At 40.3% G+C, this 20,109-nt stretch overlaps 1 protein-coding gene across 1 annotated transcript; it reads right to left on the bottom strand.

Annotated features, from left to right (window-relative positions):
• Positions 1 to 9,689: 9,689 nt before the first annotated feature.
• Positions 9,690 to 20,061, bottom strand: LOC138726453 (cell cycle control protein 50C-like). The gene is made up of 7 exons (XM_069868213.1): positions 19,080 to 20,061; positions 18,162 to 18,272; positions 16,823 to 16,924; positions 15,401 to 15,491; positions 13,308 to 13,445; positions 12,087 to 12,296; positions 9,690 to 11,037 (listed from the first exon to the last, which is right to left on the bottom strand). Exons 1-7 carry the CDS (start codon positions 19,290 to 19,292, stop codon positions 10,850 to 10,852), a joined length of 1,053 nt encoding a protein of 350 aa, XP_069724314.1. The 5' UTR covers positions 19,293 to 20,061; the 3' UTR covers positions 9,690 to 10,849.
• Positions 20,062 to 20,109: the final 48 nt, after the last annotated feature.

A 20,109-nucleotide genomic window follows, 5' to 3' on the forward strand; every position in this document is an offset into this window, starting at 1 on the left:
CTTCATTCATGTAGTTAAAAAAATGCTTACCTGGCATTCCTTCTTGCCTGTGTTCAGACTGTGCTTGAGTATAGCCTTAGATGGTTTACATCTCTTCTAAGCATGAAGCTTCATGCAGAACCAAAGAGAAATTTAAAAGTTAAAAAAAGTCAATTTTCTTGATCTGACCATTTATTTATAAACATATGCATGGACAATGTATTTACAATATAGTTACGTAGCTCTATTTCAAGATAGTGTTACAAAGCTTTGCAAAATAAAACCAAGCCCTTACTGTCACATAATTTGTGGGAAAACTGCATCTGAAATCATATTTTTTCTGTACAAACAAATTATATAAAAACACTACTGTCTTAGGTTTTCTCCAGTGCACTCACAAGCCATGAACTGAAGTTTATTTCTTCATAGCACTGTCCAATCCTTGGAATCAAAAGAAGTGGATTCTATTACTAGCTAATGTGAGGTTGATTAGCAAACTAAGATCTTGATTGTATAATCTAAATATGCAATGGTAAATTATAAAAAAAACTCTACTGAGTCAAATTCAAAATTGCCTGAATACTGATGTCAGTTATTTCATTTCAATCCAAGAAAAGTATGTTTTTTGCTTTTGTACCAAGTAAGTGAGGTATTATTCAGCTCAGAACATTATTCATACCAAGAAAGCATTTTATACTTCTATTAAGTATTACTACAAGACATTGCTGTACATCTTTTTATTAATGTAACTATTTTCTCAGATGAAAACTGTATTCAAAAGGCCTTAAAAACATTTGAACCACAGACTTCCTATTTTTGCTGCTAGAGAGGAAAGCGCAAATGCAAGGAACAATGTAGCATTTTCCTCTCAAGCTCTTTATTGATCAGTGAAGATCATACATGGTATGTGTGAAGTGAGTTGGTGGGAAGCACACAGTGTTTCAGGCTTGTAAAACAAAACACTTCCCCTGATTCTGTTCTAGTGAAGAACAGATTGTGCCCAAATGTGCTTCTTTCATAGAAAGGCATCTGGAACATGGATGCAGACATATTGATTTAGTGAGATAAATCTCAGCCTAGAAGATACCAGATTAGACATGGTGTATTGGCTGGGATGCTGCAGTCACATCGTAATATCTTGCATTTGCCTTGGTCTCATTGCCTTGTGTTTAATATTTTCCTAGGTCATGGCTGGCATTGGAAGCTAGGACTAAGCTAGATGGAACCAGTCGAGGTTCTTACATGACCCATTTTGCCCAGTGCTACCTGGGTTTGCTTTCACAGGTCTAAAAAAACCCACCAAGAAATGCACAAACAAGTAAAAGAAAGGAATTGTACTCTGTTCATACAGACACAGTGCTGAAACAGGTATGAGCATAGAATCACAGAACCATTTGGTTGGAAAGGACCTTTGAGATCATTGAGTCCAACCATACCTGTCCATGACTAAACCCTATCTCCGAGCACCTTTAAAATACCTCTAGGGATGGTGACTCAACCACTCCCAATGCTTGACAACCCCTTTGGTGAAGATTTTTTTCCTAATATCTAATCTAAACCTCCCCTGGCACAACATGAGGTCATTCCTTCTTGTCACTTGGGAGAAGAGGCCAGCACCCACCTCACTACAACCTCCTTCCAGGCAGTTGTAAAGAGCAATAAGGTTGTGGAAGCCCCATCCCTGGAGGCTTTTAAGGCCAGGCTGGATGGGGCTTTGGGTAACCTGATCTAGTGGGAGGTGTCCCTGCCCATGGCAGGGGGGTTGGAACTGAATGATCTTTAAGGTCCCTTCCAACCCTAACTATTCTGATTCTAGGATCCCAGGGCCAGTGCCACTACCTGCCCCAGCTGCTGACAGCTGCCAGGCACGCTGGCAAAGGACACTGGGAGAAAGCAGCAGCTCCAAAGAGCACTTTCTGGGTCCAGTGGGACGAGGCAATGCTTTCACAAATCTATGCCCTGGGAAAGCCCACAGGGAGCACGTTAAGTCCCTTGGGCCCTGCGTCTGCAAGAACCCAGCCTTCCTCAGCCCTGCTGCAACCACAGCCTCACCTCAGTGACCTGGGGTTGCCCGTGTGCTCCCCCACCTCCTCGTGGCCCCACTGGCTGCAACGAGCAACACTCCTCCTGCCCGCTGCTCCCCAACTGGCTCAGCACCCAACCCCACCTGGGTGCTCACCTGGCCACGGCAGCTGGGTGGGTTAGAAATCACTAATTAACCAAAATGCAGATACAGTGGCCAAACCGGTGGGATGCAGGAGGATGGGCAAGGGATCCTACTGCCAGGAACAGGCACGCGTTGTGGTAGATACACCAGAAGATAATCTGCAGCTCAGCTCTGAACGGTGGCACCTACAGGACACACCGTTCCCGGCATGCAGTATTGGTCAGCCGTACCTCAGGGGAATGAACACCATATGCCTACAGCTCCAGAATTTCTGCAGTCTTTCATCTGACAAAACTGAGCTTGCAGGGAGGGGCTAACACTTTTTTTCCCCCTAAGAACTCAGCATTATTGAACTGAGGTCATTATGGGAAACAACCTTTCAATGTCTGAGAACACTTCAGATTTCACCTGACACGTACATACTTATTTTCTTTCTAGGACATGATCCTTATTACTTGTGAAGTAGATATGAAAAATCCTAACCAAACAGGTAAGTTTCAGGACAAATCCAAAAAAAAAAACAAACTTAACATATTTGCTTACACTGTGTAAGACATTCCATTTCAATTAAAACCCCCCAAAATTCAAAAATTATGAACATGCCCAATAGGCTTGTGCTCTGTCTTCTAATTTTCTTATCTCCCTTTGAAAAGCAACTCTTGACCTTTCTAGTTAAGACTTGGCTTTCGACTGGTTGCCTGAGGTGAAGTTACAAACTTAGAAATCTTGAACGATAAATTCCTTAAGTTACAGCCTAAAATCCACTGGCACAATTACAGTTTCTACATCTGTTAAGCATTTCGTGTATTTAATTCACTTTATCAGTAACAAAAATATGCAAAGATAAAATCTTATCCATAGCTCTACTCCTCAGCTCATCAACTTTGTTGAGGATCAATGCATTTTTCTTATTATTAGCTGCAAAGTGGGAAATGACAGTGCATGGAGAAAGCCTGTTCGAAGACTTTCTGTGATCACTGCTGGATCTCACATGAGACAGGGTAACAACAAGCTTAAAACATGTAAATTTGACTAATAAGTACTAGATCTTTTTTTTCTTTACCAAACTTGGCAAATAAAAATCTATCCTTTGTTTTGCTCAGTCAGAATAGGAACAGCTGACACCAAAAGTGCATGTGAACACCACTGATGTTTGTCAGTCCCAGGTTCTGATGGCTGATCTCCAGCCATGGCTCAGTAGTCATCAGAAGATACTATGAAACATCTTATATGCAGAAACCCATTGGCTTTCATAGAATCATAGAATCACCAAGTTGTAAAAGACCCGTCGGATCATCGAGTCCAACCATTCCTATCAAACACTAAACCATGCCCCTCAACACCTCATCCACCCGTCCCTTAAACACCTCCAGGGAATCTGACTTAACCACCTCCCTGGGCAGCCTGTTCCAGTGCCCAATGGCCCTTTCTGTGAAAATTTTTTTCCTAATGTTCAGCCTAAACCTTCCCTGGTGGAGCTTGAGGCCATTCTCTCTTGTCCTGTCCCCTGTCACTTGGGAGAAGAGGCCAGCACCCTCCTCTCCACAACCTCCTTTCAGGTAGTTGTAGAGAGTTGTAGAGTTGTATGAAGTCTCCCCTCAGCCTCCTCAAGGCTAAACAACCCCAGCTCTCTCAGCCGTTCCTCATAAGGCCTGTTCTCCAGACCCTTCACCAGCTTTGTTGCTTTTCTCTGGACTCGTTCCAGAGCCTCAACATCCTTCTTGTGGTGAGGGGCCCAGAACTGAACACAGTATTCGAGGAGTGGTCTCACCAGTACCAAGTACAGAGGGAGAATAACCTCCCTGGACCTACTGGTCACGCCGTTTCTGATACAAGCCAAGATGCCATTGGCCTTCTTGGCCACCTGGGCACACTGCTGGCTCATGTTCAGTCGCTGTCAACCAACACCCCCAGGTCTTTCCCCTCCAGGCAGCTTTCCAGCCAGACTTCTCCCAGTCTGTAGCACTGCACAGGGTTGTTGTGCCCCCAGTGCAGGATTTTTATGGGCCTTCCAATTCTTGTAAGATGTAGCTGATGACTCACTAATTATTCTTATAGTATTTTGACTTTTAATGACCTTTATTTACAGTAACAATGCTGCAATCAAAGCAACACACTGAGCACAGAACTGAGGTAAAAAACCAAAGACCTGAGGTAAAAAAACAAAGACCCTTCCCACAGAAACATGATAGTACTTTAAAAGTCATTTACTGTCTAAATTCTGTTTTAAACAGAATTTCCAGGACCTGAACCAATAAAGATCAGCAAAAGCACTCATTCCACCACTTGATTTGTCCATTAGCTGTTTTTCTTATGACTTTACCTAATTTAATCAGCCCTCAAAACAGACAAAGTGGGCACAGCATTATCTTGATGCTTTTCCTGCTCCCTTACCTCTTCCACATTTCCATACTTTAACTCCGCAGGCAAGTCCGACCACTACAGAGCTTAGCACAGCAACCCATACAGACAGCCTGGCAGCACACACTGCTTTCAACGAACACCTGGGAAGGGGTCTCAAACTCCTTCCGAATGTCTACAGTTGGATGGCCCCAATGCAGGGTAGCAAAAGCCAGCCAGTACAGGAACTGTAACCTAATTACACAACTTCGAAACACACCCTGCCACCCACCAGGATGAAGCCCTGCTCGGTGTGTTTCCTTGGTGTCCAGTGTTCAATCACTGCTTCTGTCCAGCGCTGGGGAACACGGTCCCGTTGTCCTTTGCCACTATGACAGATTTCTTGGCACCCCCACTGTGGGGAGATGTCTTTTTAACTGCAGATCTTATTTTTGTCATGAGCTGTTGTGAAGTCTCTCTCTGCACTGTCAATTAACTGACACATCTTACCTCAGACGAGGTGACAGTGGCTCAGCACACATCCCCAAAATGTTAACTCATGACAGCTGGGGCTATAGGCAGATGCTATGCCCTTCCTTTTAAAAGTTGTGGAGTTTTTTACCCAGCATTTCCTGGTGTTTTCAGGTTCACAGTCAATAATAATAATATAGTCCACAGAAAGCCCAGGGATTCATATAAGTTACTTCAGAAACCTCAAGACTTTTAACCTAATCTTAACTCCTGAACCCTCCGGTACTATAATTAGGTTAACAGAGCTGTAAATGGAACAGTTTCTCATTACTCACAGGTGCCATCACAGGGAAAGAGGCAAATAACTTGGGGTAGCTTGAACTGACACAATAGAAAAATCTCATTTATTCACAAGTTTTTTTAGTTGTTTCAGTTCAAAAGGGATCATTTTAGGTGCTTTAATGCAAAGTGTGCTCAATTGAAAATGGTAAATGAGTGGGAGTATAACTAAATGGCCTTTTCTATCTTGTCTGATGCTGTATGTTCATCAACAGAGTGCATTCTCTATATACACAGTTATTTTGATTAGAGCCATCTGAAATATAAGCTTTCCAGGATATGAGCCATTTTGATTTCTTTACCTATGGTAATTACCATTTGATACTATTTAAATATTGCCTTGACTTGCATTAGACCAGAGTTAGCCCTATGGTTCTTTCCCTCCCTGTTGGCTATATGGGGAAGGGGAGAAAACTTTTTTCCACACACTCATGAATGTAAGCAAAAGCCAAACAAGCCCCACTCTTTCTCTGCCTTCCTTCCAACGGTGTGGGGAGAAAGCAGGACACGGAGCAAACACAAACTGCTCAACAAGTTCTCTCTCGCAAACAGGAGGCCACCAAAACAAAGGCAGCTGCCCAAGGCACTCCCAGCTCATAACAAAATTGTTCTTGAAATTGAAGGGAATAATGCAGTTTGAGAGAACTGAGTCAAAACACCTTAGCTCAAAAAGTATGCACTGCAGTTCAGAGAGTGTGCATTTTTCACTGAAACCAATGAATTTTTACTTGGTTGCTCCCTAAAATCACATGGGCTTTCCAGATCACGCGTCAAGATATATTATCAACTTAAGCAGCTCAGCTAAATTTCTTTGCCTCCATATCCAAGAGCAGAAAAAGTACTTGGCCCCTTCCACGATTCTCCCTCCTTGGACAACTAGTTTTGGTCTTTTTCTCAAATCACCTCTGTGTCTCATACTACACTGCTCCCAGCTGATGAAGATAACACCTTCTTACAATGTGACAAGCAACCACTGTCACATATTTCAGATCTAAACTTAAATCCAAATTGGTATGCAATCTTTAAATTAAGAAAACTTTCCAAGCCCTCCCTTCCCTGAACTGTTGTCTTTGATTTTACTCTGGTATTAGTTTGATTGGTCAGAGGAAGGAGAGGAAGGTTTTAACACTGTAATGCATCATTAAAATGCATCGCACCCCTATCCAAAGACTATTATTAATAATCTCTATGCAACACAACTGTTTATATAAAATAGATGCAGCATGTAACTCATTTTTCCAGATTCTATAGGTCTGTGGTCATGCTAATCTGTTTCACATGAAGGACTTATCCCTTTATTTTTAGATCAGATGAGTTAAGCAAATGTCTATGTTTAGAACACAGAAAAAAACCAACCAAGGCAGACAGATACTGGATGTACACGCATGAAACTGTAAAGCCTGAAAAAGGCATGGAAAAATTCTGTAACTTAAGTGCTACTGAAATATCCTGTAACTCCTGTTTTACTTTTATGTCCCTTTATATAGATATATATACATCATTAATGAATTTCAATCCTAAAGGGAGCTGGCAACCAAAAGTAGTACAACAGTTTTTGACATTAAAATATAGGCCTCTCTTCTACCTCCCTGTAATTTAGAAATGAGATTTAAATTGCATATGTTTTCCATAACAATGGGATCCTCTCACCTCCAGATACTTTCGCCACTGGTAAAACTGAACTACAGAATTCCAGAAGACAAAATGCTCTTGTCTAATTGTCATCTTCAAAAATTACAAATGAAAACATACATTACAAAAACCAAACCCCAGAAACTTGTATCTCATTTAGTTCACCTGTATTAGTCCATGTTTACCATACAAACTTAGATTACTAACAGGAAAGTTTCCCATTTATTAAATATCTATTCCCCAAAAGAAAAAAAAAATCCAATAAACAATGTCCTCCTTCATTTATCTTAATTTTTCTTGAAAAAAGATGGGCAAAAGAAAAAAAAAACCTGCACTTTCCAGTATTTTAAGCATCTATGATATCAGTAATTTAAGTAAAACAAACTTATACCTATTTTCTGACACGCGTCTTTCTTCTTATGAGAGTGAAGGAAATGGGTAAATTCCTATCAGCTCAAGGGACATGGGTAAATTCCTATCAGCTCAAGGGACTGAATATATGATGACGCACAATAAGGCTTTAAGTAGCAGCTATAAAAGAACTAGCACTTTCCTTTGAAAGCAAAACCTACTGTTTTTTAGCAATATGCTATTTTCTGAAGTGCTGGCATCTGTAGGAAAGGGATTCAAACATTTTAATGTTTCTGATACGTAAAAGTATTACAAAAACATAATAGCCTTGTGTGGCTTCATGATGTAGCACTGACAGTGGTGCTGTTGAGTTACTTTCCAGATACAGCTACTCGTGTCATCCAGGAATGTTAAACACATTTGTACTGAATTGACAAGTCTACGTAAGTTAAACTCTTAATGAAATAAGCCCACTTACTATTGGTGGAAGTACGCTTGGTAGATAAGCTAATTAAATTTCAATTTTTTTTTTTTTTTGTAAAATTTTTGTGAAATGAAGTTCAATTTACTAGTTTTCTTTTTCTTTACTCATGATCCACAATCTTAATTCATAAAATCGAATGTGTGAGCAAAAGCAGTGCTGTGCCAAAGGCACAGAACTAATAATGACACTCCAGGTATTTTAAAGGCAATTTGTATCTAAGTAGAAGTACATCATCTCTAGTTCCTTCACAGCTCTGCTCTCCAAATCTCAGTATGCCTTCCCTGATCAATTTGACTTTATGATCTTCCAGATCCAGAATAATTCAAAATCACACTGGATTTTTGTTTGGAATCATGCTTCCTGCTGGTATCAGCAGCTGACAAAAGTGCCCCTGGGCACACCACAATGAGGAGCAGTTAATGATGGTTTTTACTATCTGTCTGTTATGTTAGGCCAGTCCTTCAGCAGGGGCTCTCATTTCTGTTTCAGCCCCTGCACAAGAATGAATAAGGCAGTAGCAGCATAAACCAATTCCAATAAACATTTCATACGGATAGAGGAATGTTCCCTAACACATCTAAAAACATTTTCTTGAAAAGGCACATTGATGCAAGCTCTGGCACAACTGCAGACCAACAGCATAGCTGCAGCGCTGGCACAAAAGGCAGTGTAGGGAGGTTGCTAAAAATTATTGTCCACCCTTTTGAGCAAGGCATATTCCATCTACTTGGAGTAGCTCATCAGGACTGCCACTCCCACTGCTCTGGTCTGGACAGCACAATCCCAAATGACAAGACAGACACTGCAGAGCTGCTCAGAGTTAACAACAGGAACTACTGGAGCTCAAGAGCATCTTCCAACACTGTTCAGAGTGTACAAGAAAGATGTAAGATGTCTTTAAAGCTATGGCAAGGTGAAAAAGAGGGTTTGGGTTTATAAATGAAGACTTATACAACTTCTGGAATAACAGAAAGGGGAAGATTTCTGTGAAGACAAGTTTTCCCTAAGGAGGGCTTTGAAGACAATGTATGTTTCAAGAGAAGAGGCTCTTGCAAACCTCTGGGAGATAATGGATAAACTGTAGGCACTACTTGCTAGACTGTGTTTTCTAAGTAAATTTTTTCTCTGGTAGACGCTGACTCACTGAAATACATAACTCATTATTCAGTCTCCTTTTACTAACATTTTTACCAGATACTTCATGAAGAATAAAATCAGTAATAATTGCACTGACTCCACCATCCAGATGACATATCATTTCCTGGAAGTTAGCTTCTTGAATGACCGTTTGGAGCCAGAAATCCTAAGTTCAGCTTTGGCAACAACTCCCATCAAAGCTTTCCAAACGGTTGCATGAGATTACATTTTCAAAAGGACTTAAAAGATTCAGAAGCATGTCTCATTGTTAAAAGTGATTCATAGTAATGAGCCTAAGCATCGCTAAATGTACTGCTTCACACTCTGTCTTGTCCAGTCCAGTAAGGGGTAGGGTTCTCCCACAGCTCCTGACATACTTCAGTGCAAAGGTTTGAAATACTGGAACCCTGTTTCTACAGCTTTGTGACAGAGATGACTGGCCCCAACCAAGAAAAGCAGATGGGGACAGGCACCTTCGCCCCACAGGACCCATAAACCATCAATGGAGTGAAATTATACCAAGAGACCAGGCTGTGAACCAGAGCAGCACCCCTTCTGCCGCTCATGGCACAATTATGCAGCAGAGACAAAAAGAGACAGCACCTTCTGTGGCTGCAAACAGACTCACCAGAGGGTCATAAGAGCCTGAGACACTTTTAAAAGCAGATGTGGGTGCTCTAGACAGTGGCTCACAGCCTCCCTGTCCCACGTTCCTTTTCCTTCCTTTACACTGTGATTTCCTTCCTTTCGTGTGGAGGGCTTTTTTAGCTGTGGGGTGGGCGTGGGGAGGTTAGGCACACAAAATACTCATAGAAAGAATCAATTTAAAATGTTTTATTTCATTTGCGCTCTTCCAACAGAAAAATAATTTTAAAATGTTCCGATGTACTACAACCTACTTGACCTACATTCGTCAGTGCTGTTCCTACATTTTGTGAGATACTGGAAATAACTTCTAAGTGCGTAAAATTGATAAGCCTATTTGTGAGCTGTAGTGTTTACTTTATGAAAATTAAGTTGACAGATTGTCTGATGCTTTGTTTTCTACTAACAATAAGTAGTAGAAAACACCACAAAAATGGGGGCTTGACAGGGCAAGAGACACTTCATAACAGTGAAACAGTAGCAGTGTCAACTTTTGCATGGAAGGATGGAGTCCATAGGAGTGCTATTGTGGCCTAATAGTTACATTAGGAAGATGTTTTGGCTAAAATGTTTAGCATTAAAGGAGTTTTTAATGTAAGTCTTCCATTAAATCATGATTTCAAAAACGTCAATCAATGTTTTGATGCCCTCTAACTTTGTAGATTAGACTCAGTACCCAGATAAAACCAATAAATTTGGTTTAAACAAACTCCAAGCTCCTAAAAAATGCACCGTGTTCACTCATAAATCAAATATCAAATTGCGATGAATATGCTACATTAAATTTGTTGCTATTTCAGGACTGCTGAAAAAGATGTGTAAAACCTAACCCAAGCCATTCAGCCCATGCACGTGACCCAGAAACAGATTTTAGCACCAATTTCTATCTGATCAAGCTTTTTGTTGGATCAAGACCTCACCTTTTACCCACCCAAAGCCCCATATAAGGCAAGAGAAATACTCTCTGATTGAGGGCTGAGTAAGAAATGAATGAGACCCTTACTTTTGGTATAATTTCTTTGCCATTGCAATTCTAACCAACTATGCTATCTGTTGTTTGAAGTTCATCTCACTACAAGTTTCCTAGGAAACAAATTTAAGAGCAAACATACATTAGTACGAATGCAGTGTCGGGTAAGTTTGGTTTCGGATGATGAAACAGCACTGCCCTTCTGTTTGCTTACTTTCACCAAATCTGTTACTTAGAAAGATCCAGAGCTCAGAGGAAAGAATGAAAGGTCTGTGCTGCATATTCTTTGTTCACAGCACACCTTTGCCTTTGTTCAGAAAGCCAGGAAACTTTATTACTTCTGAAAGTATGTTTTCTTTTTTCTGAGCTTTAAGTGGATGGCAGTTATGACAAAACCTGTCAGGGTTGCTGCCGTGCCAGAAACCACATAGGCGATTCCAAGGAATGGGTTGCTTCCTCCACTCCATACCACAGTTGAAAGAATCACATGCTTCCTTCCCTTGAATTTGCTAACAGGGAAATCTGATAGAAAGATGTTAAGGTTTCACTAACAAAGTTTACATTATTCCCAGGAGGAGAAAAAGTAGTGGTAAATGATCTGTGTTTGCTATGAAAATCTCTTTCATTTATCTATGATGTCTCTGCTATGCTGAATCCAAAAATCCAGTAGCAGCTGGTGATAAGAAATCCAGTTATTTAAGATACAGTCTCTGTGTGAACATGATTTTCCTCTTTTACATTATAAATTTCAGACTCATAATTTATGTAACTGCTACTGCATAAATTTGCTATGAAAACTCAGCTGAAAATGAGGCTTTTGGGCAGCTTATGATGATACTTCACATACAGGGGAACTGCTCACTTCTACCTGATGTTTTTTATTGGGAATTATATGTGATTTTAACTTTCAGATCTCCATGTGGAAGCTTACAGAATAGAACTGTGCTACAACATTTAAAATCATAGCTCTGCTAGCTGAGAGGGAAGATAAAGTTATAGCCATCTTGACATAACTCCTGCTGACAAAACAAGTGCTTTCAGCAGTGAAGTTCACGCTGTTCAGCATGACAGTGTGTTTTCACCAGCACAAAAGTCCCTGTCAGTACACAGCTCAAATGGGTCAAAGGGCTCTGCTGGCACAGGCATCCCACACAGCTCTCTATGTCAGAGATATCTCTGGCACAATGTGCATCACAGTAAGGGTGTTCACACAACTGATTAAGCCACTACTAAATATTTCAGCTAAAACAACAACTTCACCTCTTCATGTTCCCACTCAATTGTACTCTTTGTGTAAAGCTCTCATTGGCTGTCTCCAGCCAGAAGTAGCCTCTTCAGAAGTCAAATCCAAATTCACAGACATTACTATTTGAGTAACATGTCTTAACTCCATCTGCACGGGATAAAGAAAATCCACTTGTAGTGTCTCATCACCCTTAAAATTCAACCTTTTTTATGGTGAAGTAGTTTGGGGTGTTTTGATGGGTTTCTTTGCCATTTTACTTCACAAATCCCATCCATGTCCATCTCGTTGTAATTATCTAACAGTCTTGGCTAATATGAAAGGATACTGTAGGAAATACGAAAAGTGTAATTCCCTGCTGGCAGGCCATCCGCAAACAGCCTTACCCGTCTGACACGACGGTAAAGATTTCTGAATGTAGCAAAGGCTGACACTCGCATCCAGATAATGAAGTCGTCATTTAAGTAACCGTTGTTTCTTTCATCTTCTTCATCTAACAAATAAACCGGTTTCTGCCAGTAAGGAGGTCTTGCTGTCCCTGAGAGTAAGAAACCAGGAAAGACAAACTGTCTGTTAGAACAGTGGTTGGTGACTAACTACTGGGCCAAATCACAACCAATACAGAATCTGAGATACAGGAGAGATGCAGTATTTTCCATTACTGAAAAATTAAATATTCTTCACTCAAGCATCTCCACTCAGCTCAAACATGAATGAACAGAATTTAACAGTACCCAGGGGTTGTTACAAATTAGAAACCTGAAGCACAGGAAAAACAGCGATTGGCACAAATGAAAATACTGTTTATTCTGGATTCTTGCCTCTTCAGCAAACAACATGAGGAACTTGCCTTCATATTTACACATTAATTTATTTCCGTACAACTAGAAAGGCACTTTCTTTGCAGTCTAATGGCAAAGCCTGTGATATTTAGAATCTGTCATATGAAAACTACTTAGATAACTAACTCTTGCATATTGCATCCAGCATAGCACTGCTCCGATCCAGAATAAGGAGCTTTTAGTCCCTCTTCACTACAAATCAACCATAACAAGGAAACGGCTCTAGGAAACAGCTGTTTGAAAGAACTAGTGATGCTGGCAGACTCATTTGACTCACAACTGCTTAAGAATCCCTGGAGGCATGAAGAGGGAAAGATGTGACATGAAATTCTCCTTCATTAATGTTTTCAACAGGAAAAAATAAAGTGACTGCATCCTTCCTTTCTCTGGCTAGATTAAGCATTACAAGAAACTATATAGCTGGATATTGATATGGGCTAACTTCAGTCTTCCAAACTCACTTTCTCCCAATTGTTATGGCCAGTTATAAAAACAAAGCAAACCAATCAACCAACCAACCAAACAAAAGTGGTATTTTGGCTAAATCTGTCTTCTGCTCTCAGTTGCTCTCTAAAGCTGCTTCTCCAACCTGCTTTGGGGAGGCATTTCTCCCAAAGGCAATTCATTTCAGAACGGGAGACCCTCATACACAGGGAAAGAGTAGGGAAGCCATTAGAAAATAAAAAATACAGTGGAACCATTCTTACCTGCAAATGCAGAAGAGAGATTGTGCGATTTTGGATTGCGAAACTTCACATTTTTATCTGTCCACCAACTGTTTCCAGTCTTAAGCAGTGGCACTTTAATAGCAGCTGACTTAATATTGTAAAAAAGATCTATAGTATCTGTAGAGAATACAGGAAGCAATATATATGAATAAAAGACAGTCATTCTAATTGCCAGCATGACTTACAAAAGCTGTCACGTGAAAACATCTTTCAAGAGAATAAGAAAAAAGAAAAACTGGGAAAGGTCGCATGATGACTCTGTATAGAGCACTTGTACACTCCATAAGGAGAAATAAGGTTCCAGAGCCTCAGAACTTCTAGAGGTTTTTTAATGACGGAACATTCTCTGACCAATAACAAATTCCTGTGTAGAAATATATGGAAGTATCTCATGCCAATCAACTCCTGCGTGACTTCTTTGCAAATCAATTTTGGAGCTCTCTAGCTAGTTACTGAAGTAACTCCCCTAGCTAGTGTTCCCTACCATTTCTGCTCCTCTATTCCTCTCTTCTGAGACCTCATCTAGAGTATTGCATCCAGTTCTGGGATCCTCAACATAAGAAGGATACGGAACTGTTGGAACAGGTCCAGAGGAGGGCTACAAAGATGTTCAGAGGGCTGAAGCACCTCCCATATAAGGACAGGCTGAGAGAGTTGGGCTTGTTCAGCCTGGAGAAGAGAAGGCTCTGAGGAGACCTTATAGTGACCTTCCAGTACTTGAAGGGGCTACAGGAGAGCTGGAGAGGGACTTTTTACAAATGCTTGCAGTAACAGGACTAGGGGCAATGGGTATAAACTGGAGAGGGACAGATTTAGAGTAGACATAAGGAAGAATTTCTTCACTATGAGAGTGGTGAGACACTGGGACAGGTTGCCCAGGGAAGCTGTGGCTGCCCCATCCCTGGAGGTGTTCAGGGCCAGGTTGGATGGGGCCTTGGGCAGCCTGGTCTGGTGGGAGGTGTCCCTGCCCATGGCAGGGGGGTTGGAACTAGATGATCTTTAAGGTCCCTTCCAACCCAAATTATTCTATGATTCTGTGATTTCTTTGACAGTTGTCCTAAACTGATTACTTGTGTTTTCAAGGAACAGGGGAGAGGTGGAAGTATAATCAAGGGAATCCATGAGCCTTTGGAGAAAATTTTGCTTTAGTTTTATGCCAATTATGCCTATTAACTTGGACATTAACATTTCCTTCAATCAAAAATCACATAAATAAAATTGTGCTTAACCGCCACCCTCTTTCAATGGACAAAAAGCACTTGTTTTTGTCCATTACATTTTCCTACTTAGATTAGTTGAACATAAGGCAATAACATTATAGGTCTCATTAACTTCTGTGTTAACCTCTCTGTTAATGAGACCTGAGGAGCCAGTTAAATGGTGGGCAGGGATAGTTACATGACATAGATGAGGAAGGGATGTTTTTTTTAGTAAACATGAAAAGCACAACTCGCTGCATGAACATCAATGAAAACATTTTTTTATATCCTGCTAAAAACCTGCATTCACACAGCTCCTTAAAGCTCAGACATACTCTTCTGAGTAAGTGATCATTCTGTACCCCACTATGTCTCAGTTGCTATTCTCTGAGCTCCACCTGCTTCACTGCTTCTCTGAATGCTCCCTTACCTGCTAACTTGGGTTAAAAACCTTTCCCACGGCCCACTAGAATACTATAAACATAACCTGTGATCAAATTGAGTAAGACTACGTGTGCTTCAAGCATTCAAAGAACAAAATGCAACCACATAGATCCAAAGATCCAAACCAATGTGAAGAATGTGCTGTGGGAAAGCAGAATCCACAGCCTCCCCTCACTGTACAATAATGTATTTCTTAGCAAGGAAGCACACTAAATCTGTTGTATTATCATTCTGTCTTTCACCAGGGACTCAATTCCTCAGTTCTGTTGTATATTCATATTGAAGATGGTGTTAGTAAATCCACAACAGCACTGCCAAACAAAACTTTTTGTGGGAGAAAGACGGGGATCTGGCAATATACAGGACTCAGCTGGACTGGGCTAATGGAACTGGAAATTAGCAAGGCAGACGTGGAAGACAGCTACTTACCATTGAACATACTGTTTGCAATAGCACCGCAGGGAGCCATGGGCGTCCCGTTTCGGTAGGTGGTGAAGGGTGCACAGTAGCTCTTCTGAATCTGTATTCAAGGTTACAGAACAGTCAGGCACAGAACCTGGTGGGTTTGGATTGGTTTGCTGGTGCTAATGCTCTCTCATTCCATCTTCTGAAAAGCCACTGAATAATTAAGTCTCCAGTACCTTTTGGTCACATTAGAGATACATCCAAATGAATGTGTTTGCAGTTGAGGAACACCTTCCATATCACGGTAAGTAAACTTAAGGTCTTTACCAAATTCTGCTGCAGATTTGCAAACTACAGACTACAAAAACTCATTCGGGGATCTGCTATTGTAACGCAGCTACAATTTAAAATGTTTTAGTGAAACCCTAGAACATCTTATTTTTCCTTCTTTTTAATTTTGACCTGGACTGCTTCAGCAGTGGAAAAGAACAGATGCAGTTAGAAGTGCAGCTCTGTGCAGGGAAATCTTTACGTACGAAAAACAAAAGCCCATCTAAAATTTATCACATCTCTCCCACCCTAGATCATGAAAAACTATAAATCTTCAGGTTTAAAAACTAAAACATGTTCAAATAACTCTAATAAGCTGTGTATCTGATCGGCACAAAAGCCAAAAGCAGCTGCACCTGGATGCAAACAAACAAGCTGACTGGAGACCTGAAGAAGCAGATGTATGGGGAACATGTCTTGAGAGTTAAAAAAGCAACAGATAATTATGGCACAATCCTCATATGTAGTGAGAGCACAGTGTGTTAAGAAATGCTACGTTTAAGCCAAAGAAAACATGTTTCAGATTTGTAAGTAAAAAACCCTGAATACAATTATTGCATTCTCCAGTTTCCTTATGCAGGCCTGCTGCAGGTGATGCTGTCTAGCCTCTTTCTTCTTAGAAGTTGTATACTTCAAAATGCTACATGATCACTTATTTCACCAAAAAAAACTTTCCCTGCTCCTTGTCTGCTTCCAAAGCCAGATGGCAAAATGAAAGACTTAGAATAACTTAATTCCCTAACCCTATAATAAAAGCACAGCTTAAAATATTTCTGGCTAATAAGACTGTAAATACTAGAAGGAAAACATTTCAATGAACTTATTTGAAAAAGACAATATATTTTTATTCAGCATCCCTACAAGGTGCAGGTTTGAGAATTGCAACACTGACTGACGTATTTTATTTAGCCACTCAATCTTCCTTGCTTATTAACTTATTAGGCTTAATGGCCCTAACACTCATAAAAGCAGAGACCAAACACTGAAAATCTGTGCCTTCTTATTATTCCCTAGAGCCGTCTTAAAACACAGTTACGCCTAGTTAGCTCTCCATATGGTCAAAGGTGCACCTGATGGAAATACTGTTGATCTCATAATATACAGAAGAAAACTTACATTCACATTTCGACCCAACAATTGTGCATCACTTCTTGATTTCACATATCGGCGGTGGTTTTGATAGAAGTTTTGCAGGCCATAGTACATAAAAACATCACCCTAGAATTCAAGGATAAATCACTTCAGTAAGCTGAGTTCATGTAGACAAAGAGAAATCCTATTACTTGTCAAAAAAGAGAGGGGAAGAGAGCACTCAATTCATACTCAAGGGCTGGTAACTACACTCTAAGCAATTACTTCAGCGGACACTGTCTGGAATCTAGTCTTTATTCCAACTGAAAGTTTTAGTATTTTAGCACAAAATTAAATATACTTTAAATCACCAAATGAAACATAAAATAAAAATGCTTGATTATTATTTTAATCAAGATAGCACAGCTGGCTATGAACCTGCAATGGCTAGAAATGATTTCATGAGGTCAGAAACACATTTTCCAAAACAAGAAGGTGCACAAAAACTGTTGTAAAGTACCCGCTAGCTCTTAATTCCTTCAGATTTTTTTGCAACAAAAGGCTGCCTCTCCTAAATTATTTGACCCTTTTGAAAGTTTGGTCCTGTAATTAAAAGGAGAATGCCAGGCAGGCAAAGGCAAGCAAGAAAGAGGATTATTATAAAAAGCATAATTCAGCTAAATAAATTTGTCATCTCAAACATCACTGTGATCTGAAAAATTATAGAGTATTTTAACATTCTTTTCAATACTGAATATCCCTAAAGTGAATTTATAATTTAAACTGCACTGTAATTTTAAGGTATCATTTATGCAGTACTAAGCATAAGACCTCTTTGGCGGAACATGAAGCATTTGAATAGTCTCAGCAACATGACCCAGTAGTTTAGGGCAGGAAATGAAGAATACTTTTCCCAAATGAAACTGCAGAATGACATTGCTAGCTTTGAATTATTTCAAGGACCTTGGAGATTAACAGCATAACCCTCATAAAAAAGACTACAGGGGCTTACTTATGACAAGCAGTCAGAGCTTCAGATTTCCACCTCATTTGAGAGCTTAACACTGCAGTAACTACTAACCCTGGGTCAAGGGCAAGGGTTTGCTACTGACTCAAAGAGAGAAAGCCAGAGAAAAGTCACCTCCACAATCAAACACCATTTCCTGCATCCCCATCTTCTCCTTGGACATCTCTCAACCAAAGACAGAGGTAGCTTGATCATGATCATGATTATTTTTATCAAAATTAATTGGAAAGGCAAAAATGTAAGATTTTGAGTATTTCATGTTTTTAAAAAGTACAAAGAAAATAGAGTAAGGAGCTCTAGAGAGCAGAATAAAAGAAGGCACTAAGTCACCTGACTTGGTTTCTCAGATCCACTTACCAATATATGTTCCTTTAGCGTGAAATTAACAGAGCAGTGGCATTCCTTATTCCAATTAGAGGAATTTTCACGGAGTTTTGAACAATCTGAGCATTTATCTGAATAATCAATCTGTCAGGGAATTGAACAGAGATATTGCAATAAAGGACATGCACACAGGAAAAGGTTAGTGTTTTAGACTTCTCAAAGCAGTTTTCTTTTAACTGACTCTGGACTGCCAAAAACATCATTAAAATTCAACAGAGACAGAGAATCAGGACTTGGCCTCACCGAACATTCACAAATTTAATCCCCAGTTTAAAGCTGGTTTGGAGCCTTTTGATGACTCTTGCAGAACCTCCACATGTGCTCCTCAGCAAAGGAGTGCTGAGTGAATAACACTTCTGCACTTTGGTCTGGCTGACCAAGTAATGCTTGACAAATCCCCATATGCATTATAGCCCACCCTTCTTGAACCTCCTGGATGTAGTGCTGAGTGCTGGCTCCAACCAGGAGTCTATTAACACCACCATAGGTCTAATGGACATTGCCTCCAGCAGGTATTTAAACATCAGGCCGCCCGGCATTATACGATTTTGCCCAGCAAACACATGCGTTCTTCTAATACTAAACACTATCAAAGAGATTAACTTATTTCCCTTCAGAAACCCAGAAAATAATGACATTTTGAATATTAGCAGCCAGTGGCAGTAATTACCACTCATGTTTCAGACCTTGTCACCCAGTACTTGGCTTTTATTTGGGACCAGCTATCCCTGAGGATTTTCACAGGAACACTGGCTACTGGACACATGTCCAAGGCTTGAAACCATTGCTATCACCTCTATCCAGAAGCAAAAAAATCAAAGCCCTTTTCCCTCAAAATATATCCCAGTTTCTTCTTCATAGAATATCTAAGAACAGCATTCCCAAACAAACCTGGATTTCTCTGACACTGTTTGCAGACAGTATGAGGCAGACTCCCACAGCAAGGCAGAACGTGCCTATAAGAAAGAAGCTGGAGAGCACACTCGTGATGGTAAGCTGAGGCTTCCAAGCTGGTAGCTTCTGTTGTTTGAATGCGGTGTTATCCGGACATCTGGAAGAACATGCCTCTCTTTCTTGTGGAAGAAAGCTCGTCTTGTTTTTCATTTTCTTCTTGGTGAGAAGAAGAAATAATATACTTGTGCTGGAGAGAGTTTAAGCTGAGATACCGTCCTTACTGTTGAGAGACTTTATTGTTTGTTCAAATCCACATTACAGTCATGAATTACTCATTAACTAGATCTCTCTCTTCCTCCTTTTCTACATTTGTACCTGGCTCCCCATGATCAGCTTTTACCAATCAAACAATTGTGTACTTTGGTTAGAGTGCCCAGCTCATGCCTCCTGGAAAAGCTTAAATATATTCTTTTTCCTGCCCCACAATTCACTACGATTTGTTGTGCCTTATTCATTTGCAGGGATACTGCCAGCTATACTGGAATTTGTGTACTCTCAGATGCATTATTTCCTTTACTTCCATAGCTGCCCAGCTAGCAGGCATGGCATACAATGAAAGGAGCTCTGCTCAAATTGCACTGGATATTATTGGGGAGGATTGTAGGTGCTAAGGCAGCACTGGACAGAAAACATCGCTTTGGAAAGAAATCAGTTTTCTTAACCTACTCCATTCATTGCTGTTGATTCAGGAGCAATTAAAGCTGTAAAAATGTTACGTGTTCTTCAGCACAAAAAGGCAACTCATTCTCAAAACATCTGATTTAGACCAGTGCCATTCCAAGATGCTGATGAATTGTTCACCTCTAGCTCTGTTCCATCTTGCCCTCTGAAAAAAATGCATCCATTCCCTACCATCCACAATGACAGAAGAATCACACAGAGATCATTGCCTTTTAATTTAAATGGAAAAACAGAAGAATATTTATTTTGCACACTTTTTGTGGGGATTTTTAACACTTGCAGACAG

This window comes from Phaenicophaeus curvirostris, chromosome 1, assembly GCF_032191515.1.
Source record: "Phaenicophaeus curvirostris isolate KB17595 chromosome 1, BPBGC_Pcur_1.0, whole genome shotgun sequence".
Classification (NCBI taxonomy): domain Eukaryota; kingdom Metazoa; phylum Chordata; class Aves; order Cuculiformes; family Cuculidae; genus Phaenicophaeus; species Phaenicophaeus curvirostris.

Bases quoted from the DNA above. Each gene is read 5' to 3' on its own strand.
- LOC138726453 (XM_069868213.1), bottom strand. From the start codon at position 19,292: ATGAAAAACAAGACGAGCTTTCTTCCACAAGAAAGAGAGGCATGTTCT. The intron at 15,492-16,822 runs GTAAGTTTTCTT...CCTTGAATACAG, and splicing joins TGTTGGGTCGAAATGTGAAT to ATTCAGAAGAGCTACTGTGC. The intron at 12,297-13,307 runs GTAAGAATGGTT...TCTTACTCTCAG, and splicing joins TCTCTCTTCTGCATTTGCAG to GGACAGCAAGACCTCCTTAC.